At 43.5% G+C, this 24,895-nt stretch overlaps 2 protein-coding genes and 1 pseudogene across 2 annotated transcripts in view; 1 reads left to right on the top strand and 2 right to left on the bottom strand.

Annotated features, from left to right (window-relative positions):
• Positions 1–9,255: 9,255 nt before the first annotated feature.
• LOC123521029 (pericentrin-like) lies at positions 9,256–21,083 on the bottom strand. Its single transcript, XM_045284551.1, has 7 exons — positions 21,068–21,083; positions 20,533–20,711; positions 19,592–19,824; positions 13,357–13,430; positions 11,999–12,137; positions 10,074–10,201; positions 9,256–9,672 (listed from the first exon to the last, which is right to left on the bottom strand). Exons 1-7 carry the CDS (start codon positions 21,081–21,083, stop codon positions 9,632–9,634), a joined length of 810 nt encoding a protein of 269 aa, XP_045140486.1. The 3' UTR covers positions 9,256–9,631.
• LOC105979002 lies at positions 13,842–14,155 on the top strand (annotated as a pseudogene).
• A 251-nt stretch (positions 21,084–21,334) lies between the features above and the next one.
• Positions 21,335–24,895, bottom strand: part of PCNT (pericentrin) — a 127,985-nt gene continuing 124,424 nt past the window's right edge. The window contains exon 43 of the mRNA XM_045284550.1: positions 21,335–21,403. Within this exon, the coding sequence (XP_045140485.1) occupies positions 21,335–21,403 (69 nt within the window). The remainder of the gene's footprint in view (positions 21,404–24,895) is intronic.

The following is a 24,895-nucleotide window of genomic DNA, read 5'->3' as shown; positions in this document are numbered from 1 at the left end:
AAGGATTTGAAAAGTTTATGAAAAAGCAGATTTGAGAGATGATGGGGCTGTTCCACAAACTTGTCAGGGCCCCTCACAGTCAAGCTCCCTATCACCTTTTTCTCAACACCAATTAGTGAAAATGGCACCTTCCCTATATTAAATTGGATACTTGGATTGGATGCATACCATAAAATAATTTTGAGTTTACTATATTAAAGACATATTAACTAGTCTCAATGATATGGATATAGTAAGTGCCTTAGATGGCTTTATAGTATGTGCTAGATGGTAGGAGATAAAGCTCATGAAAAAATCAGGGACCTGCCTGTTTCTAGAAGTTGCGTATTCTATGAAGTATCACATAATCCTTTCTAAAGTGAGCAACACTTTACACTGCCTATGAGGGACACAGCTTGGCTGGCCTATTTATATTTGGGGCCTGAGCGATAAAAAGTCAGCTTTAATGCAAGCTGCCCTACTTCTCTGGCCTTTGACAAACCTTTGCAATGAAAGATGACAGATGGAGCAGCACTCTAAAGCCCCATTGGGGCAGATCCCTAGGCTTTTGGATCAAAGCCTTGTCACCTAGTGACAACTCATTCACCAGCTGAGAAACAGCAGCTACCTTGCTCACGTGCATGCCCCTAAGATACCAAACATGATGCAGCTGCTCATCACACTCTGGATGCTGCCGGTAACCAAGCCATACAGTTAACAGCAATAACCCCTCATGAAATGGAAATGCTATACATTAGATTTGAGAGAGCATTCAGTTTCTCCTGTTGTCCCACTAATTCTGTCCATTCCTATTCTGCCCAAAGCTTATGGTGGCCTTCCGAAAGGCCCTGCTTCACCATTATGGTTCTGACCAGAAAACTCTTCAATGTGTGAGGAGTGTCAGAAGCACTAGGATTATGACCACTGAAGTCTTGATTACACTGTGGCTGCCTCATCTAGAAGTATCTCACCATGAATGGTTGGAAAGCCTGCTAAAAAGGCTCAACTATGGAGCCAGATTGGAGACCATCTCTATGTGAGAGGACAGGATGCAATATATTCTTGTGAGTAAACAATATAGGGGACCATTTCTTCCACAGGCAAAATACATTGGCCTGGGAACACAAGGGTCAAGGTAGGAATAGCCCCTCTTTCATGCCAAATAATCCCCTAAGAAATTTCTGCTTCCCATCCTGGGCTCTATTGTCCCAAGGGAGGATTGTCCCCAGAAACTTATACTAATGGTCCCTCTGAATTGTCATCTGAACCAACAAGCAGGGGGGATAAGATACTGTGCTGACTGGTGTGATAAATCCCAATTACCACGGAGAAACTGAGTGGCTAATGCATAATGAGGATAGAAAATTCAGCCTGAAATCTAATGAGTCCACTTGTCATCTCTTAGTTTATATTACTTTTAGGTTCCTTTGTGAAAGAAGGAAAATCAGAAGTTCTAAAAAGGCAAGTTGATTAAGGCCTGACATATTCAGATTTAGGCCATCCAACCAGCCATGGTGGTGCGGAAGGGTCAGAGAAACAAGGATTGGTGTTGGACAGGGTGACTAGATTGTATGTCAACTTGGACCTGGATGAAAGGGTAGGGGTGCCAGCCAACCTCACAGCCCAATGATGCCTCCTTGGGGATACGGCCTTCATATGAGACACCAGAAAGAAACCTCTCTCTCTTGCGCTTAGCTGTCTTCCTTGCTTGGCTTTGGTGTCTACCTCCAGGGGTGGTCCCATGTGGGCTGTTGACCTGGGAACTGTCGGCACCCTGCAATGTCCCTACATACCTTGGGTCCACTTGACTGTGAACCCACCAGCCTGTGATCTCCCTCGCTTTCCTATGAACTTCTCCGTGCCATCACCCTGCAGCTATGTGAGTCTGAAGAGGGCTCCGGCTAGCATCAGACCCATGGACCTGAGTTGGACTGGGCTTGGATGACTTCTTGATATAAAGTTCTTTCTGACACATGTATGGGTGTCACTGGTTTTGTTTCTCTAGACAACCCAGCCTAACACAGAAAAGTAAGTAAAAAACAATGTTGCTACTAAAGTTTTAGTTGATACATGCAAGGATTGATTCCAAACAAAATGCATTTGGCAGCATCTCTGTGCTCAGTGGATGGCGGCAGTTTTCTTGAATTTCCATTGGGTACCTTCAAAAAACAAAAGGATTAAAAAAAAAATCAGTGCCCCCAATCTCCTGGCTCAGAGAGCTGATCTTCCCACCAGTCTTCTAAGAAAGACTGAGTCTAATGAAAGGGATTTTGTGGAATAAATCATAATCAGGGACTACTCTTGGATTTACCAGTATAGTCCAGAATACTGTCCAATCAAAACAGTGGCTTCCAATGGGATCTGCTGGTCAGTTCCCATTTGGTGACTCTTTTCGAGATTCCAAAGGGGGAATGGAAGAAACCCCCGGTGGTGTAGTGGGTTAAGCATTGGGTTGCTAACTGTAAGCTTGATGCTTTGAGCCTACAAGCTGCTCTGCTGGAGAAATTAGAGGCAATGTTTCCAGGAGGTTTAAAAAAAACCACAGCAGCAAGGATACAGTTCTTTTATCTGTAGCACCTCTTCTCAGCTATGCCAGCAGTTACATCTCTTCCTGGTCCTTGGCCTCTCGAGCCTCTTGGCATTTGACCTGCTCAGGCAAGTCACGCACTTTTGCTCTTTCAGTCTGGGCATCTCCTTGGTGGAGTCAGCTCTGGCGGAGAAGCTCTGGCTCTCAGTCTTAATGTGATTGTTCCTCTGCACCAGGGGTGGCAGCAGCTTCCTGTTCTCGCCAGCCTGTGGGTTGCCTCACCATCCTGATGAAGCTCTTCCTTCATCAGGGGAATCAAATCCTGGTACTACACGGTTCAAAAGCCTCGAGAGGTTTGGGTTTCTAAGCGTGGACTCTGACTAATGCAACACCCTATGCTCAGTGAAGACATTCCAGGGCCAAACTTTAATTGGACAGGATGCATTTTTTTCCTCTTTCATTGTGACGTTTTCAAACAGTATACTTTCTAAGTACACTCAATATTTTAAAGACATTTTGCCACATTAATCCACATACATGTGTGAAGGTGTGTGAGAGCCCGTGTTGTGTGCATTACTCCAAAGCTGCAAAGCAGGCCCTCTTTCCTCTTAAATAATTCAGTGTAAGAGCCACAAGAAGCATTCGCTTATATAATCATTATCCCTCAAATCTATTGAATACACATTAAATTTACCGAGTTACCCAAGAACTGTCTTTTGCAGCTGGGTGTCCTCCCATGTAGGATGCAGTACCTTTCACATGTCGCACTGGGTCATGTCTTCATATTCACTTTTAGTGAAGAACTGGCCCCCTTAACATGGTCTATTTGGTGAAAGCAAGAATACAAGATGTTTACTTATTTTACCGACTGTAAAAACATCCATCTGTCGAACATAACCACGGATACTACTGTGAAGACCGAGTCCAGAATGTTAATTGTGCTTAGAACAAAGGTGTCATAAGTTAATGATTCTGTTGTTTTTATGAAATTGTAGGGGTGCAGTCCAACCTGTCAATAAAGCTGCTGTCTGATGATGCCTCCTGAATGGCATAAGCCTTTTGGTTAAGGGTGCGGCACCCTGGGAACTGCCTTCTCTGCCCTTTCAACTTCTCACTCACTGGGACTCAGTTCATGACCCAAGAGCTGTCGGCATCCTGCCATGTTTCCAACTTTGGACTCACCTGACTTTGCACCTACCTGCCTGTGATCTTCCTGCATCCTGCCCCACCTTCTGCACCCCTGGTGTGGGGCTACGTGAATCTGAAGAGACACTTGTGGATGATTATCAGACCTATGGACTTGGGTTGAACTGGACTGGGATGCCTTGATATATAATTCTTGACATAAAGCTTTCTTATACATAGATGAGTGTCACTGGAGTTGTTTCTTTAGACAGCCCAGTCTGACACAAAGGGGCTGCTGGTCAAACAGAGCAAGGGGGTTAAAATCAGGGATGGTGTGCATCGGAGTTGTATCCTTTCAACATACTTTTTCAGTTTATGCTGAACAAATAACCTGAGAAGCTAGACTAGATGAAGAACAGGCATCAGGATTGGAGAAAAGACTAAAAGATTGGAGAAAGACTAAGCAGGTGACAGCCTTGCTTGCTGAAAGTGAAGATCGGCAGCGCTTCTGGGTGAGAAAGCCTTCCGCCCATCCGGCTCACACCTCAGTAAGACGTGCAGCTTCACAACTGCACCCATGAGCAACATCATGACAAATGGAGAGAGCCAAGTTGCTGAGGGCTGTCTTTCTTGGATCCACAATCAACACTCAAGGAAGCAGCAGTCAAGAGATCAAAGTGATTTGCATTGAGCAAAGCGTCTGCAAAAGACCTCTTGTTAAAAGGCAAAGATGTCACCTTCAGGTGCACCTGACCCAAGCCATGGTGGTGTTTTTATGTTAGAAACATCACCTTTGGTTATACAAGATAAGTCAAAAGGTATTGCTGCTAGTTTCCAGTCCATACAGGTTTGGGTGCATTCCAAACACAACATGTTTAATATCTCTGTGACCTGCGTGACTACAGACACGTTCTCCCCCTTGTACACTCGTCTTGATCTTGCGAGAGATCCTTTAGCTAAAAGGTCCGATCTAAGAGTAACTTCCGAGGGGCAGCTGCTGAGCCAGTTAATGACACTCAAGGCAGAGTGGTCAGCTGAGAAGGTATGGTGACTATGGGTTTTGGATTCCCAAGGAGTGTTCTTGATCAGTTGTCTCAAAAGTCACAGAATGATCATGGGGCTTAGTAGGAAAGTGAAAAAAAATTTTTTTAATTACATCAGGGAAGTTGTAGCCAGGATTTGTTTACCATCACGACATTGCACCTCTCATCCTTTGAGGGGAACCAGGGCTGTCCTAGGAGAACGGTATGGGGAAGCTTACCCCATCCTTTCACTCTTGTTGTTAGATGCCCTCGAGTCAATTCCGACTCACATAAGCCACCAGCCGGTCCGCCCGCCTCACAAGTGCTCTTAGGCTTGAGGCCATTGTTGTCAAGCCATCTTGCTGGGGGACTTCCTCATTTTCACTGCCTCTCAACGTTACCAAGCATGATGGCCTTTTCCAGGGACGGGTCTCTTTTTAAAAAAAAACATTGTATTGGGGCTCAGATAGCTCTTATCACAATCCACCCATCCATCGTGTGCTTTTTACATTTGTTGCCTTCATCATTTTCAAAACATTTTCTTTCTACTTGAGCCCTTGGTATCAGGTGGAAACACTGGGAATCCAGGATAGATAAACTCCTAGGGACCAATAATGAGAGGTAGCGATACCAGGAGGGTAAGGAGAAGGTGAGGGGAATAAAAGGGGAACTGATCACAATGATCTAGATATAACCCTCTCCCAGGGGGACGGATAACAGAAAAGTGGGTGAAGGGAGACATCAGTCGATGTAAGACACGAAAAAATAATAATTTATTAATTATCAAGGGTCCATGAGGTAAAGAGGGGGAAAATGAGGAGCCATGGTGTTTTTAATTGTCTCGTACGTACACAAAAGCTGAACAATGATTAAGAAAAGCTGAAGAATTGGTGCATTTGAATTGCAATATTGGAAAATGTTGAATGGACTACCACATTTATCTTGGAAAAAGCACATCCAAAGAATGGAGAGTTTGCCTCCAATACTGTAGACAGGGTCCCAGGAGGGATCAGTTCCTAGACAAAGACACTGTGCTCAGTAAAGGGTCTGTGAGAGTTAGAATTTCAATCAGATGGACACAGTGGCTGCAGCCACAGGTTCAAGCAGAGCAATGACTGTGGGCAGGACCTGGCAGTGTGTTGCCCTGGTGTATGCGTCGGAACGGACCCAACGGCACCTAAAACACGCCTGTCATTGGTTTGCTTCTCTCGAGAACCCAGCCGTCCACCGCCTGGAACAAGGTGTGTGAGTCTGGGTGCATTAGAGAAACAAATCCACAGAAACTCATGTGTAAGAGAGAGTTTTTATAAAGGGTAAGTGCACATCAAGAAAACATCCCAACCCAGTGTTGCCCAAGCCCACAAGTCCAACATAAGCCCACGTCCGATACCAATCCACAAAGTCCTCCCCCATCTCACAGAACACACGCAAGGATGCCAACTGGAGAAGGAAAGCCGAGTCAGTGAATATGTAAACATCTCAGCACTGGCAAGGGTCTCCACACGGCTGCTGCAACATCCAGGGTTGCATTGGGGTAGTTCCATGGGGCTTCTTCTTGGGGACGTCTTGCAGGAAGTGAGCCTTGCCAGCTGAAGCAGGGAACTGGCTAAGACAGCTGCACCCTGGTCCGACCACCAGAAAGCAAGAGACCAGAGAACCACAAAGGTGAGGTTCACTGAGCCATTTATCGCTCCACCCATCAATTGATCCCACATATGTTTATCAGCCAGGGTGGCACAATAAACTAAGTACCTCACAAGGGAATTCTCGTCCTAACCCTGCCTGGAAGTAAAATTTGTACTGGTTGGAATAATTAGGTGAGGTTTGTATCTAATGTCAGTCAGTGAACTGTTTGTTGTGATGTAGTATTCCATGCATAAAACCACTTCCAGATACACGGAAACGTCTTTAAGAGAACAAGATACTGTTTTGATGTACACTACAATATAGTGCCATTGTTATTACAAACCATAATAGGTACCTCAGCATTTTAATAAGGTTTCAGAGTTGCTTTATAACTATGGGTTGTATGGAAGCCCAACAGTATTTCCTTTTTTTTTTTTTTTTTTTTAGTATTTCCTATAAATGAAGTTAAATGTAAAAATTTGGTTAACACAGGAACACCTCATAAGTGATGTCGCACACACACATCACATTACACCAGGAAACACTGCATGCCAGGCCCCTCATTCAGCTTAGTTTGATTCCACCCATCTGTCAGTTTGTCTCCATGTGGTAGGGTCTGTGTTACTATGACGCTGGAGGATCCAACCCCAAACTCACTGCCATCGAGAGTCGATGCTGACTCACATCGACCCTGTAGAGCAGGGCAGAACTGGGCCCCTGTGGGTTTCTGAGATGGTCACTCTGTATGGGAGTAGAAAGCCTGGTCTTTCTCCCTGTTGGAGGATAGGTCAGTATTTCAAATGCCAGCAGGACCGCCCACAATAGACATATTTCAACAGAACTTCCTCGCAATCTAGCTCTGAAAATCAGCCAATGAAAACATTATGTATCGCAATAAAACACCGTCCAGACCATTTGCTTTAGACAGGCTGTCCGGAGCAATCAATTGCTAAAAAAAGACATTGCTGGTGACGCAGCGGGCCAGTGAGGATGACAGAGACACTGAGATCCACTGGGAGGAGCTGCGATGACACTGGAACGGGCACAGGACCAGGCAACGCTCTTCTTCTGTACACAGGCGTTCCCCGAGTCACTGGCGACTCCTTCACAGGTCGGCTGCGACAGGGTTCCCAGTGGTTTGGGAGTTGAGACCCCATGACATGTGGCCCAGGGGAATCCCCTCCAAATGGGACCTGCTATGAGCAGCCAAACACTTTTAAGATTGGGGTGGGGTGTAACCCCCTTATTCAAGTCATAGCCCTGTGAAATCGATGGAAAGGAAGCTTCCTCAGGGGTGTAGCCTGCTTCCATTAGAGGCAGTTATGGGAAAACTTGCTTGTTTTTTTGGCTGGGTCTGGATCCTACATCTAGTTCATCCTCTGACCACTGGTTCTTTGGACTTGAGGCAGCAGCTTGCCAAACTGCCTGACTCTTCTTGGAGTTGTCAGCAGTCTTGTCATCTTACCTGCGGACCTTGGATTCACTTGCTCAGCAGCCACAAGCCCATTAACGGACCCCACAGCGATGCATGCCAGCAGCCTCCACAGCCTAACATCTGAGCCACATGTTTGGAATTTGTTCACTTCTACAATTACATGGTCCGCTCTCTTGATTTAAATTTATACACACACGCACACACGCACACACACACACACGCACAGAAGCTTCGCTGGCTTTCCTTCTCTAGGAAACCCAGTCTAGGACAGCGTCTACCTATCTTACCATGACCCAGTTAAAGAGGTAACTACTGTATTTTCCATTGTAAAACTGAACCTTCAACTTCAGTTAAGATTTATTGATGAGCTGTACAGAATGATTTTTGTTTGTTTCTGGTTTTTGGGTTTTTTAAATTGTTTTATTAAGGGCTCATACAACTCTTATCACAATCCATACATACATCAATTGTGTACAGCACATTTGTACATTCACTGCCCTCATCATTCTCATTTGCTTTCCACTTAATCCCGGCATCAGGTCCTCATTTTTCCCCTCCCTCCCCACTGCCCCCTCCCTCATGAACACTTGATAATTTATAAATTATTATTTTGTCATATTTCCTAATCATACTGTTCATTCTAAACAAGGAACTGACTTTCATTTGGTATCTGAAAGAACCGGCTGGCATTTTAGTGTAAAGGACTTTTTTTCATCACGTAGGTAGGTCATCCATGAAATAGAATGAATGCCCCTGTCTTTAAATATCAATTTCCAAATTAACAATTTTGGTATAGCATCCACTGTGGTTTCCAAAAACCCTGCACCCCACCCCACCCCACCTGGCTTTTTCAGCTCAATACTGTGGCAGCATCTGATCATCAATTGGTCATCACTCTTTCGGGTGATGCTTAAACTGAAGAGGGGCTTCCGGGGCTCCTGCTCCTGGGCTGATTTCAGAGTTTAGCTTCAGCAGCAGAAGCAGGGCCAGCAGACAGCTTTGCAGGAAGGAGAAATGGAGAAAGTGAAAGTTCGTAAAACCGTGACCATAGTAGTCATGGCTAACAGTCAGATAATTCAGACAAGCGTCGGTGTTGAAGACTGAGAGAAAAAGCAATGAAAAGTATGTAATGATATAGAAAAAGTTATTTCATATTAAGGTCAAAATCCAGCAGAATAAATATCATGGTCAAATAGAAGCCGTTCTCAAAGGTCCTAAAATTTCAAAAAAAAAAACCACTGAAATATTTACACTAGAATTTTGAGTAAAGGATACTTGAGTTAGCTTAGGTTTTACTGCATGATAGTGTTTATGAATGAAGTGCAAATTTATCATGCTACAAGAAGTAGAAAAATAGTGGCAGCATCTTTCGAAATTAAAATGACAGACCAATAAGACTAAAGAGGAGGCAAGTGGCTAACTGATTTCACTAGGTGAGAGTATCTTGTGTTCTCGGGGTTTAGCGTAAGTTCTAAGTCTGTTTCCTATTTTTTGCCAGGGATGACAGCAAGCTGAATGAAAGAAGACAAGACACGGGCTACTCAGAAATAAAACAGTGCTTTAATTTTACCCTTCTTGGGCTTTGTGTTTAAAACAAAGTGTCCAACTGTACAGCATTTAGGAAAATCAAGACAGGAAGCCATCTGCAGCTTACCCTTTGTGGAGGCTGGCAGGCGTGGCACTGCCCATGCACACAGAGCAGCGACGAGCCCGAGCTCACAAGAGCTGCTACCTCATGAAGACAAGGCCAAGTACATACCAGAATTACATCGCAAATGCTCCAGTGGGTTTTGAACACTTGGACAAATGTACTTAGGGGCTGGATGCCATGAACATCTATCCTACGCCACATCACAAGGGGGAAAATCTTTTCCTCAAATAGAATTGTCACAAGGACGATCCACTGCATTTTATTCATCATTTAATCTTCTGGCGGCAGGACTTTTTTGAAGTGGAATCTAAATATAAATAAAGAATATATAAATAAAGGTATATATATATATATAGGTTATTACTATTTGCTCACTTTATAGTTTGTTAAAGGACTTCATGTCTTTGAAGTACAATTCCACAATTTTGAAATTCTAGAATTTATCTTAATTTTGGTAAAAATACAAATAAACTACATAATGATTCAAATTAGCACAGTTCAGAAACCCTGGACTAATGTGCTAGCTTAACTATCATCTTTCTGTTCCCTCCCTGTTTGAGACGAAGACCAATGAGCCTCAGTGGTCATTAAGTCACAACAAGCCAATCTTAACTACTTTTGACACTTAATGATATTCAATTCTTCAGTCAATAATATGAGAGGTCTTCACTATTACACATTTCTAGATAAGAGAAGGGTCTTTCCTACCTTGTGGTGCCCCTCCTAGTCTTTGCTGAATCATTTCTAAATGTTGGATATATTCTGTTAAGGAGTGTTCCGGATCTTGAGAAGCATCCAGGGACCTTCCTGATCTTGAACGTGGAGACGAAGTGTGTCTTCATAGAAAGAAACCAGCGCATCAAGAAACAAACAACAAAGGAGCTCAACTTAAACAAAGAGCAGCATGGAGACTGAGTCAATACGCATGAAGGGAGCTGAGGGTCCTCCTGACCCAGACACCCTGTGGGAACTGGGGTCAATGACATATTCTTCTTCAAACCCTTTACCTCAAAAAAAAAAAAAGTGTGCAGCTTTTTTATAATATAATGCCTTTAAGACAAATTTCTACACCGTTTTTATCTCAAAGCAAGCAGGAGTAGAAACTAATGCACAAGCATGTTACTTTTATTCACAACATCTTCTACTCCCACCAAAACTGGGTTACTCAGCAGCATCTTCAGATGTCACGCCTCTGGTGCCGTGCGGAGTAGCACAACCACGACCCTGCCTCTCTCCTTGGGGTAAAACCTACACTGCCATGCAGCCCCACCTCTGCTCTCCCGATCTCCAATTCCGCAAGCCCAGGGAGCACCCTTTGTACCATTCTTTACCTCTTAACTGGCACACGTCTCGATCGCTTCAGGGTAGGGACCACTCTCTTCCTTACCCTGGGTCATCACTTATGCTTTCAATAAGTATTACTCAGTCATGCGGAGCCAAACAAGCTCCCCGCCCTCAGCTAGCAGAAGCAGGCTTCTAGGCCCCTTAAGGACTCACACTGGATTATTCACTGCCTTGCTTGGGGGCTGACAGAAAACAGACCTTCATACTACATTTCTGAAAACCTAATAAAATGACATGGAGGTCATTAGCAGAGGTCATCAAAAGCCATGTACAGCAATCTGGAAAGACTAGCAGGTTTAATGAGGAACACTAATTTATGTCATGTTGTCTAATCAGTAACCTCTTGTGATCTGCGATGTGGCACAGTGCCATTAACCCTTGCATGTTGTTTCTCCTGCCAAGAAAATGACTCTCAGAGATCATCATACAAGGCAGCTTCCACAGACAGCCCCCGGGGGCATTGCTGACTTAATGACATATTTGAAGGGTTTGTCTTGCTCTGACAAGAGGATGAATACTTGTTTATTTCAAAACACTAGGGGGAAATAAAAGTGTTCATAAATCCACTAAACATGTATAACTATCCACAAAGATACAAGCTAAGCTTTTCTATACACGTTCTAGAAAATAAGGCTCTGTCTCGAACACTGGAAACATCACAAGTGAAACAAATGGTTCAACCCAAGATGCCCTTGTCCAGCTGCTTACAGAGGCAGACTGGACATGCAACGGCCACTTCATCTTCCTAATCAGCACTGGAATCAGAGCTCCATGGCTGAGGGAGAGGCGGCCCTTGTGAGGTGAGGCTGGTACTCAACTAGAACTGGGGCATTTACCTTCCATCACGTCCCCAGATGAGCCTAAAGCTGGGAGGAGTGCATATACACCTGCCTACAAACTACCACAGGCTACAGGGAAACCTTAAAAAAAAAAAAACTTTAAACAAAATTCCATTTTACAATTTAAACAACTATAAGTTCCACTAGTTATTATTTTTACTCCTCTTATTATTAACTGAAAACTTTTTTTTTTAAATTAAAATCTTGTGGGTGTTTAATAATGTCACTTGAATTGCTAATAAAAAGACACAGATGGGTGTGAAAAATCCATCTCCCATAGAAAAGATAAAGGCAGGCAAGGCTCCTTCTAGGAGTAGCCGCAGCCTGTGGCCTCCACAGATCCAGGATCCAATCAGCTGCTGCTCCCTTGACACGGACCTTCACCACCAGTGGCTACAAGCCGATCTTGCTCTTGTAATGGACAGAGAGCCTGGAGCACCCCCAACTGACCTTGCTCTCATGCGTGGTGATTCTGTGGGCCTGGACCTGGAGCCATGGACAGGGTCTCTGGTGAGGCTGGTCGAAGCGTCCCGGGTGGGAGGAGACCTCGTTTCAGGAGGGGGTGGCTGCGGCTGGGGCAATGGTGTTTCTACCCGCAGAATTATAGCACATGCAGGGATCAGGAAAGAAGCACATTTTAGTAGGAATGCTCTCCCTCACATCCAATGTTTCACTCCTGTGAAGCTGAAATTTACCCCCACGGCCATGTGGGCAGCTGTAGGGGGACCAAGAGGGTGCCAGGCAAGATGGGGATAGGGTGCTGCCTCTACCCAGCTTAGGGAAAGGGCGGGCAGAAACCCTGAACACTACCAGTGATGGCCTGGAAGTCTGAATGCAAGTAATTTAATTTTAGGAAATAGAGTGTGACAGTGAAAGCTGATATTACACTGGCAGAAAAGCCATCTCTGTGACAGTCACCTGTCCCCTCCCAACAAAGGTGGTTCATCACTGGGCCTGCCCAGCACAGCGCAGGGGCACCTAGAGTGGGGAGTTGGGTGCTGCTCCTGCATGCGTGGTGCTGAGTAGGAAGAGTGTTCTCGGTGCTCACTCGTGGCTGCGATCCGCCTGAGGGACAGCAACCCGACACCCACCTCCCAGACCCTCCTTCACTGCTGTGAGAACATGGAAGCACAGGGACAGAGAGCCAATGGCAGCATCCTGTGCTGGTCTCTGTGCTCTGATCCTAGAGCCAAGACCATACAGCATGCCTCCTGTGTCTCCTTCAGGTTTGGTGCCCATCTCGGGTGCGCAGTCTAGCAGGGCTTCCAGATCAACCTTTTCTTACAGGCGATCACAGGAGTGCAGAGACGTGGGGAAAGGGCATCCTTCTACACCATGAAAAGCGACCACTGCACAAACCCAAAGAGCCAAGAGCACACAGCCGTGTGGGGGAGATGTGGACCAACTGTAGTCACTGGTGCTCTCGAGGGGAAAGGACAGCACTACAGGTGGACCTGCACTTGATTCTGGAGAGGAAAAAGGACCATGCTTTCAAAGACTACATAATGGGTCTTGTTAACATTTCCACATTTTAAAATCACTAGTACAATCTCTTCTGAGGTACTTGTTGTTCATTAAGGGTATAAGCATAGTCGTATTTCTGATTTTTCACAACAGAAAAGCCGTTTTCTTCAGAAGACCCATTTGCCTTCTTTGTTAACAATATGAACAGAATTTACTGATTTTTAAAATAGAGTCTTATTTCTTTCCCACTGATCACTGGGAAAGAACCATGATGTTAACAAATATACTACTAAAACTAGAAGGAAAATTTATGCGCACACAATTGTTAACAATTCGTGTCCCACCTGGGCGGCAGGCTTTGCCTCGTGGTAGTCCCTTTCGGTCCACTTCTTGCCATTTCTTAACCAAGAAACGTAATCTACAAAAGACAGTAGACAAAGGAAATGCATTCAAGATTAGAGTGGAACAGAAATGGAAGCAGCACAGGAAGTGTTGTGAAAAAATAACTGACAGAAATCACCCAACCTGTGAGGTCAGTGGGCCTGGAAGACATTGACAGAGAACTCAAGGTGTACGGAAGTCCCTGCCTCCCTTGGCAACACTCTCAGGCAGAGTGCCTGGGACGGGCATTCCCCCACACTTCCATCACCCGCACAAACGCTGATGGCCTGTGGGTTGATGTCTTTACGAGCAACATGAAACAGACACAGCCATACCATTCTTAGTGCAACAAGAGCTTTTAGAAAAATTAAATTTAAAATGAAATGTGTGTCCCCAGAGGTGACATTAAATCGGCCATTTCAGGCCATGGGCTTTCTCTACTAGAATCATGACCCAATTTATCTGTAACCTGGAGGAGAAGGCTCCGGGGATGGTAAACACTGCTGTAAGTTATTCGAAGCCTCAAATGACCACATGTTGGCACTGTGTCAAGGTGGAGCTGGTTCCTCCAACCCCCCTGTTGAGATCCCTACAGCAATCCAGAACCTGAAAAAAGTAGTCAATAGTGCTCGGACTGGTCGCTTCACAGAGCGCACAGTTCAGGAAGCTCTGCTGAACGGTTTGGTGGCCACTGAAGTGTGGATGTGGTTTTATACAGGTGAGATCATAGGCAAGCGAGGCATCATTGGATATGATGTTTGAAGCCCGTCTTTAACATCTGATTCTATTTGGTTTACTATTTGAATAGTAAATATGCTCTTAGACCATATGTGATCATACCACTGTAATAAAATAATTCTAAAAACAAAATAAAATACATTTTCACCACTGCTGATTTTAAAACCATCAAATTCTCCAGACACCAGGAAGGCACAACACATTCTTGCTCCAAAGGCCATCTCTGTTCCGAGGATGGTCAGTAAGCAATGCCTCTAGGAATATAGCATGGCCAGCAGGGCTGTGGCAGAGAGAGAGTGGGGCTTGGCAGGCATGATGGGCAGTGAAGATGGAAGACAGGTGCTCCTTAGTGGAAAGTGGGGCCCACAGCTACACTTGCAGGTGAAAGGTGTATAGCAGCTCATTCATTTAGATGTGTGTGCACCTGGGCAATGCAAACACCCAGTGGTGCTGTGGTACAGAGGTCCGGCCAACTGCTTCCATTAAGATGACAGTTAAAACCCCCTACAGGGCAGTTCCACTTTGTGTAGATCATGTAGGATCTCCACGAGCTGGAATCTACTCAACAGCAGCAGAGTTGGATTTGGGAGTTCTTTGGTTTGGACTCCTCTTCTACCACCCATCTGTCAGTTTATCCTATTTTAATGGCTTCACACAATGGCTTCATTTTGGAAGCTACGCCATGGGCATCAAAATATCAGCAGGCTCACTCATGGTGGACAGGGTTCAGTGGAGCGTCCAGACTAAGATTAGGAAGAGATGCCTGGAGGTGTATTTCAAAAAAATCAGCCAGTTGGCACTCCAAATATGACGGAGGAAGAGCTGCCTCCTCAGAGTAGAGTTGACCTTAGTGATGTGGATGGAGCAGCGCCGCCAGCACCTTCGCTTGCTGATGTGGCACAACTCATCCATAAGTAATCAGAATGTGCAACATGTGAAGCATGGAGCAAGGAAAGCGGGGAGACACCAGAATTAAAATGGAATGACTTCAATCAAGATCAACAGGCCTCTACCTTTGGCGTTAGTGTGCTGAAATGGACAGAGATTGACCGTGCTGAACCTAGATCACAAAGCATACTAAAGCAGGAATGACGAATGAAAGAGGAAAGCTATTACGTTCAATGTCCAACAGAGTATTTCAAATTCTACCCGCTAGCACAACACCAACAGTGACAGATGAATGTCTAAACATCTACCAGGAAGACCAGTTAATTTGAATATTTTTCAAATTTATATATCAATCATGAAGGCTAAAGATGAAGACACTGAAGATTTTTATAACCTGCTTGTAGTCTAAAATTTACCAAACAAGAAATTGCTAATACCTAATGACTGGTGGATAGAAACTGGAAACAAAGAAGGGGGATCTAGAGTTGGAAATATGACTTTGGTTATAGGAGGGATGGCAGAAAGTGCATGTAAAATTCTGCAGGGCCAATGGCTTAGTCATCAGACATACTACTCTTCAAAAGCACTCTGTGACTACACATATTGGCTCACTGGATGGACTACAAAGGAACAAATAGACCACCTCTGTGTAAAGAAATAAATAAGGTTCAATATCATCATGAAGACTAATGGAAGGGCCAATTTGGAATGTACCATAAATTGTTCCTATGCAAGTACAAGCTGAAGATCAAAGCAAGTTCACAAAGGCCAAAATACAATTCTGAATGCAACCCATGTGAACACAGAGATCGTCTAAGGAACAGTCTGGCATGCTAAACACTAATGATTGAATACCAGGAGAGGCAGGGACAGACAGTAAAGACACCATACATGAGAACGATCATTGAAAAGATAAGACAGAAGGAAAAGATGGATGACACAACAGGCTCTAAAGCATGCAGCTTAAGTGAAGGAAGAGTAAACCTTTCCCAATTCACAATAAAAAGTTAAAAAGTAAGTAAAGTGACTGGAAGAAATGGTGACCTTAAAGAACTGAAGAGAAGCTTTTAAAGGGCAGCTCAGGAAGGCACAAAGCAGAGTATTATAAAGAAGTGTGCAGAGACCTGGCATTAGAAAACCAAAAGGAAAAACATGCTTGGCATTTCTCAGGCTGAGAGAACTAAAGAGAAAATTCAAACCCTGAGTTGCATTACTGAAGGATTCTCTGTATACACAATTGAATGCTGCAGGAATTGTCAAAAGATGACGGAATACAGAAAGTTACTGCACAAAAAATAATTAGCCAATATTCAGCTATTTCAAAGAGAAGAATATCATCAAGACTGTTCATATTAAATGAAGAAGTTCAAGGCTACACTAAAGGCACTGGCAAAAATAATGTTTCATAAATTGGTGGAAAACCAACTGAGGAGCTTCAATACATGGATGCAACCCTTCCAAGTGCTTACTCCTTATATTAAGAAATATGGAAGACCTCACTGACTAAACTATATCCCTATGTGTGCTTACCCCAAAGAAAAATGATCAAATTGAATGTGAAAAACATTAATATCATTAGTATCGCAAGCATCACTCTGCTGGAGATAATTAAAAAATTACTACAGCCATACATCAGCAGGGAACTGCCAAAGTCAGATAACGTAGCGCAGGGACATCATTGCTGATGGCCGGTCTATCTTGGCAAAACACAGTGGACATCGAAATGATGTTTAACTGTTTTACTGACCACATGAAGGCATTTAGCTTTGTGGATTACAACAAATTATGGTTAACACTGCAAAGAGTGGGTATTATGAATTGAATTGTGTCCCCCACAATATCTATTATAAATCCTAGCCTCTACACTGGTGGCTATAGTTTCATTTGCGAGTGAGTTGTCCTTGTTTTGGTAATAGGGAAATTATTAGTATAGGCATATCTTGAGTTAAGTCTCTTTAGAAACACAAAAGAGATTAAATAATAAAACGAGTAAGTGGAGATAAGGGAAAAGAAATGCCAAGCCACATGAAGACTGCATGTGGTAGTTACAGTTTTATGTCAACTTGAAAATATCTAAGTGTATGGGCGGTGACTCCTTGAGGGCGTGGCCTTCTCTTACGGCAGGCCCGGGAACTTCCCTCTCTGCTACTGACCCCGAGAGCTGCTGCAGCCCTGCCATGTTTCCACCAAGCTTGAATCCACGTGAGTTTGCACCCACCAGCCTGTGATCTGCCTGCCTTCTGCATCACTGCATGTGGCTACGTGAGTCTAAAGAGGGATTTATGGACTAGGGTCGGACCTATGGATCTGAGGTGGACTGGGTTGCAATGTTGTCTTGATTTACAAATACTTCTTGATACAGAGCTCTTCCTTACACATATGTCCCTGGATCTGTTTCTCTAGTCAATTCAGCCTAAAACACTGCCCATGAACAGATGCTCCAAAGAGAAAAGGACCTTACTACTACAGAGCCTTCCCCAAGAACTTGGACTTCTAGTCTCCTGACTGAGAAAACTAATTCTGGTTTATTAAAGCCATTCAGTTGTGGCAATTCTGATATAGCAGCACGAGGTAACTGAGACAATGAGAATTCAAAAGAGAATTCAAGAACATTTGTTGTACTCATGCAGAATCTCAAAATGGATCAAGAGGTAGTCAGTTAAAGAGAATACTGCAAGACTCAAAATTGGAAAAGACTTGTGACAGGGTTGCAACTTTTTACCTTTCTTAATCTGTATGCCGAACAAACAATTCAATAAGTGGCACCATATGAAGACGAATACAGCAGTAGGACTTAAGGAAGGGACCACCTTAACCACTGTGATATGCAAATGTATGCCAAAATGAAGAAAATTAACCACTGTGATATGCAAATGTATGCCCAAATGAAGAAAACTTGAAGTACTAACTGCTGAAGGACAAAGACTATAGTCTTCAGTGTGGATTACACCTGAACATGGGGAAAAATTTTTTCTCATAGCCGAGCAGATTAATATCATCATGATAAATGAAGGAAAAACTGAGGTTGTTGAGGATTTCCGTTGACTTGGACAACAATGTCCATGGGAATAGCAGTTAAGAAATCAAACAACGAAGTTTACTAAGAAAATCTGCTCTCAAAGACTTCTTTAGATTTTTAAAAATTAAAGATGCCACTTGGATTACTACGGTACATCTAACCAACCCATGATCTTTTTTCCTTTATCTCATAGCCATAAAAAAAAACTGGGTAGAAGAATTTATGTATGCAAAGGCTGGTGGTGGCAAAGAATATTAAATATACTGTTGGGACTGTTAAAAGAACGAACAAATCCGTTTTAGAAAAAGTCACAATGTCCCTTAGAGATGAGGAAGGTTTACTCTGTGCACCGGAAAAGGACAGCATGCTTGGTGAGGCAGAGGCCAGCAGAAACGAGAGACCCTCAACAAGCTCAGCCAACTCAACAGGCACAAAGAACTGGAGCACACCGCGATCAGGAAGAAGGCCCCAGGCTCACACTGTTTGTTTGATTACACCCCAGGGCAACTGTGGCAGTTCCGTAATCTCCTGCCACTCGAGCGACGGGGTGGAGTCTAGCCTGAGTCAGGTCATAGCCAACGCGGCCTCTGTGTGAGTATGGCCTTCTCCTGAGCATTCAGGGAACTCCTGTCCTCCTCCCAGGAGGTGGGACACACACGCTCCCTGTGAGACATTCCTGTTGACAAGCCACATGGAGCTATGCTGATGGAGCCAGAGCCCTGGAGATAGAGGAACCATGTGCAGACCCACGCCAGCGCTGAGATGCTTCTAGCACCACTGTATAAGCAAGACTTTCCACCCACTGGCCTGTGATCTTCCTGCATTCGGCATCATTGCATGTGTTGTGTGAGTCTGAAGAGAAATTTATAGACTGGTGTCGGACAGATCAGACTTGATCAGGACTGGGCTGGGGTATTTTCTTAATATACAATTACTCTTTGACATAAAGCTCTTTCCTATACATATGAGAGTCTATGGATTTGTTTCTCTAGTCTACCTGGACTAGCACAGCAACTAATACCAAGTGCCTCTTTGTAACACATGCCCGACTCAAATATCACCAAACCAAAGCCCAACTCACTGCCACTGAGTAAATTCTTATGGCAGAGGAGAACTGCCCAGGGGTTTCAAGTAAAAAAGCCTCATCTTTCTCTTGCAGAGTGCCTAGTGGTTTTGAACTACTGACCTTGTGGCCAATACACCACAATCAAACTACAGGCAAGTTCAATGTACAAAATGGAACTGTTTTGAATGGCACTGGCTGTGTTTGTTGTCAAAAAGAATCCGGCCAGACACTCATGAAAAGGCAGCACGTTCTTTAGTAATTAAAGATATCCTCCAGTCTTTTAGTCTAGAAGGTGACGGCTTTACACAGCATGCTTTCTTAAAGACAAGTGTCAGCTGCTGTCTCCTTTAAGGTCTCGAGAATATAATTTATCTTGAAATAAAATGCAGTTCCAAATAACTAAACCAATTAGCCAGGTGCAAGCCAAGCAAGATGACCTGATGCACCCTTTGCCCAAGGGGTTAAACAGGAGGGAACTGGTGCGTACCTTAAGATTGCAATAACCACCCTGACAGCAGTTCGGAACTTGGTAAAAGGACGAGATGCAGTTACTTTCTTATCTGGTTTGGAAGGAAACACTCCCAAATGAGCTATCATTGAGAGGGTTTCTTGCTCAGAATCCTGGAATCCACCGATAAGCAGCAAGAGATACTTCTTCTGATAAATCAAGGCTTTTCGAAAGCTCTCTGCTCTCAAATAATGCAAGTACAATTTTTCCATCTAAAAGAAAAGAAATGGTAAACCTTAATTACAGGGGGATAAAATAGACATCTTGCTGAGAAATCTCATATAACACATTTTTATCTGTTGCCCTGGAAAACGAGGCAGTTTACTTGTTCCTTCATTAGCGCCTCATGCCTATCAGCCTTACCCAATTTGTACCGAGTGAGACCTGGCTGCTCCCACACAGTCTGTCCATCGGACAGTGTGCGGGTCACGGACCTCCTCTCCACAGTACCATCGAGTGAATCCAAAAAGGCTGCTTTGGATTTGACCACCTACGTTTGGGCCAGACTAGGTCTCATCACAGGTTCATGGGAGGCTGGAGGCCATCTCTACAGTTTGATGCTCATGTTTTCCCTGAAGAATGCAACTCTAGCTTTCACCACATTATCAAATCAAGGAATCTCTCCGATTTCTATGCTGCAGAGATGAAGATCTGCCAACCCAGTCTTCTTCCTTCACCAACTCCTAAGCACTGAAACACGTCTCTGTACACCCAGCCCCTTTATCAAGTGCCCTGACCACTGGCCTGAGTGTATTTCTGCGTGGAGAGGGTATATATTAGTTGTCTTTGAGGCAAGTACTCCCCCCAGGAGATGAGAACCTCTCAGTTTTGGCAATGCCTCCACCAGTCTAAGCAATCCCAGGACACAGCACTAGTAGCACTCTCTGCCCAAGCACCACCCCTCTGCAGGCCACGCTCACCTTGACGTTGCATATGATGGCTTCCTCACTCACAGCTGGACCACACTGACCTGTGTCCACATGTTTCAATGAGCCCTGCAGAGCCATCCTTTCATGCTTCCACGCAGCACGGCTCGGCTTCTGTGACAAGAAAGGCCATGAGCGGCGATACCGGGAGGGTGGGTTGGAAAGGGGAAACCGATTACAAGGATCTACATAAAACCTCCTCCCTGGAGGACGGACAACAGAAAAGTGGGTGAAGGGAGACATCGGACAGGGAAAGAGATGACAAAATAATAATAACTTATAAATTATCAAGGGTCCATGAGGAAGGGGAGAGCGGGGAGGGAGGGGGAAAAATGAGGAGCTGATGCCAGGGGCTTAAGTGGAGAGCAAATGTTTTAAGAATGATGAGGGCAAAGAATGTATAAATGTGCTACACACAATTGATATGTGTATGGATTGTGATAAGAGTTGTATGAGCCCCTAATAAAACGATTAAAAAAAAGCACAGGCCTTAATGCCACGAGTGGGGGAAGGTGTGGCGGGTGGATACAGACGAGAGTGCTCATCTCCTAGGCACTGTTATACAGGAGCCCCTGGGATGGAAACATAGGACCCAGAAAAAGAGCATCTTTCTGCCCCCACCTTCAGCACCGGCTATAGCTATTACTGGATATTATTAGTCAGATCATTAACACTCAGGAGTCTGTTATACCACATTGCATGAAAGGTCTATATTTATTTAAAAAGACAAAACAAAACAAAAATGCAAAGCTTTTAGTCTATCACTTTCAAATCCTGGTAGATGCAATCCCTAACTCTACTCCACCACGTCACACTCGCACGAGCCTCGAGGAGGAGGGCTTCCCAGGAAAGTCCACCACACGAGCTGCAGGCTCGGAGGGAGAACCGGGCAGGGCAGCATGTCCTCCAGCACAGGCTGGGACCTCACTAAGGATGCGAGATGAATCTAGCCCTCTTGGGGACAAAGGAACCAATGGACCAACAGTGAGGGAAACAAAGGTGCTGGAAGCATACACCCCGCCCAACCCCACACGAGTCAAAGGTTCCTGATTGTCCAAGCACACACAATTGTAGAGAAAAGGTAAGAGGTGGTAAACCCACAATGCGCTGGCTCCCTGGGACATGCACCTTGTTGACAAGTAGCAAGGTTTTAAAACACAGCTTAGCAGATTGTAGAAAGGACTTCCCTAGGGATAATATTAAGTCACTGAGTTAGCAAGAAAAAAGTTCACCTGTCCCTCTTCACCTACTTTCAATGAACTCACTACAAATAATTGTATCTAAGGACAGAGCATTCTGCTAGTGATTGAGCTTGAGTATGCACGGTTCCAGTGTAGCCCTCCTCAAAGAAGGGCCTCACATGCAAACACCTTCCAAGTGGATGCCAGAGAAAAAGGCCAGTCTGCTCTCTTTGTGATTGAAACATAAGACCCTTTCAACTCTGCACAGCAAAGAATACTAGCTGTAGGCTTCCTCAGTGGCTCAACCCAATTCAGAGAAAACAGATCCAGCTTTATAAATGAGTATGTCCTCTTACTTCTACTTAGCAACCGCGCTTCCAAACACAGACTGCCAAACCAGAGATCTGAAGGAGGAAAGAGGCCAAGCCACATTTATACTTAGACACGTCAATACTCTTCTCTCAGTAATTGATTGAACAGGTAGAAATAAATTTGGTACGATTACAAAACCATGAAACCAACTGAATCTAATTTACAAGTGCACATGGAACATTCACCAAGAGAGACCAAAACACAGGTTACGAAACAAAGATTAAATTTAGAGAAACCAAAATCATTAAGAATATGTTCTCTGACAATACTGGAATTAATAAAAATCAGTAGCAAAATACTTTCAAGTAAATTAAAACGAAACTATCAAAATTTATAGCATGGCACTAAGAACAGGGTTTAGAGAAAAATTTATCACATTAAAGGCTCATATTTGAAAAGCCAGGTTTCAAATTAATAATGTCTATCTTAAGAGACTAGAAAAGAAAAAACAAAGCAAGTAATATGAAAAAAATAATATGCAACTGAAAACAGAAAAACTAGAGCGCATTTCACTGAAATCAATAGCTGCTTTCTGGGAGAGAGAGGGGAAAAAGGAAACTGAAAGAATTCCAGCTTTTATTGCCCAAGAAAAATAAAAGGTCACAAGTCATCAACTTCAGGAACAAAAGCAGTGACATCACTACTGACCCCACGGTTGTAATATTATAGACCACTATATTTGCATGCCTCAAACAAGATAAAATAGTACAATTCCTTTAAAGACTCATGTTGCCAAAACTCACCCAAGCAAAGAACCTGAAAAGTTAGTCTTTTTAAAAATGCAATCCATCATTAAATGTCTTATGAGAGAATAAACTAGATCTGATAGTTTCATTAATGAATTTAAAATACTTAAGGAAGAAATAATACCAGAGAATTGCATAATACAAGAGAGCATGCCTCAATTTATTTTATGTGCGAAATTCGACATTCTCCAGACCAAGATCTCCAATCAATATAGACGGTAAACTCTTCAACACAACCCAGCAATAAAAGGAATACTACATCATGACTGCCTAAACTAAAATGCATACTAAACAGTCAAATATTAGTGCAATTGTACCCATAACATGCTAAGCAAGGAAAGCCACATGGTATTGAACAGAGGTAAATGTCAGCATCCATTCATGATGTTTAAAACTCAACAAACTGGGGATAAAGGGGAACGTCTTCAAGATGAAAGACTGAATTATTTCTCCTGTGGATCAGAAACTAGGCAAATATGTACTCTCTAGTCCTATTCAACAATATACTGAAGTGCTAGTCAGTGTGCATAAGACAGAAAAGGAAACAAAACCATTCAAAATGGAAAGATGAAAACAGACTAGTTCTACTTACAGATGGCATTCTGATTGTCTATGTAAAAATCTGACAAACTGGCTCAAGGAGCTTTAAAAGTGAGCCCAACAAGATTGTAAGATATAAACTTGATTAACAAAAATCAGTACAGTCGTGAACTGGAAACCAGAATTGTTCAACAGGACCACTTATTTTACAACTTCTGAAAAAATAAAATAAAATAAATCTATACGATCTACATGGTGATAAACTCAAAATATTGGGGGGAAAAATACATGAAAACACGTGGCTAGACAAGGGCATGGTCATAGATTCCGAGAGTCAACATAATTGTCAGTTTCCCTACAATTTTTTTATAACTTTGATATAATTTATATGCCATAAAACTCACCCTTTTAAAATGTACAATGAGATTGGATTTTAGTATATTTCCAAAATGTGCAATCATCACTACAATACTCCCAGAGCACTTTTATCACCACATAAAAGAGCTGTCATTCCTATTAGCATTGCTCCCCATTCCTCCTCTCCGCCCTAGTCCCTGGCAAACACAAATCAATTTTCTTTCTCTATGGATTTGCCTATTCTAGAAACTCCCTATGAGGGAACCCAGCAATCCATGAACTTCTGTGGCTAGTTACGTTCCAGCAGCACAAGGTCTCAAGGTTCCTTCAGGTTGTAACATATATTTCATGTCTTTCTTCTACCAAATAATATCGCACTGTGCACAGACAGACCACACTTTATTTATCTGTCCATCAGGTGAGGGGCATGTGGTTTACTTCCACTCAGGCAATTATGAATAATGTTTGTATGAGTATTAGTGTACAGCTTTTTGTGTGGACTTCTGTTTTCATTTCTCTCAGGTAAATAAATATTCGAGAGAAGAACTGCCGAGCCACATGGTAACTCTATTTGAAAAGCAGACCACCTTTGGAGGAACGGTCACATCGTTTTGCAATGTGCATGCAGTCTTATGTTCCCACCCAATGTTTGCCAGACTGATCTAAAGCTTTCACACAATCTCTATCAACACAACAGTTAAGGTTATAAATTTTATATCAAAGGATAAAGGAACACAAATAGCCAAAATAATTTGAAAGGAGGAATATAATTAGAGGTTTCCCAATACCTAACATGGTACTATGAATCTAAATTAATCAAAAGAGTTGGCAAAGATAAACAAAAACACGAATGGAATAAAGTCCAGAATACATAAGCATTCTATTCCATTACTATAATAAACAACTATTCTTGAATTACTTTTAATGAAGATGCAAAAACAATTCAACGTTAAGAGGGCAGTCTTTTTCGGGACTGGCCCAGACTGACCCTGTGACACAGAGGCAAACCACTAAAGGATTGCGGCAGAGCAACCATGGGAGCAGAGCAGAGAGCCCCTGAGGGAGTACAAAGGACAGACTGGGGCCAGAGCATGGCACCCCATCGGACCTGACTTAAGGACACGCCTAGAGATCAAAAATCAGACCTTGATCTATTTACAG

The sequence above is a fragment of the Echinops telfairi genome, unplaced genomic scaffold (assembly GCF_000313985.2).
Source record: "Echinops telfairi isolate 266 unplaced genomic scaffold, ASM31398v2 ScPeMD7_7469;HRSCAF=8507_0, whole genome shotgun sequence".
NCBI classification, from domain to species: Eukaryota; Metazoa; Chordata; class Mammalia; order Afrosoricida; family Tenrecidae; genus Echinops; species Echinops telfairi.
This window is presented reverse-complemented; position numbering and strand designations above follow the sequence as displayed.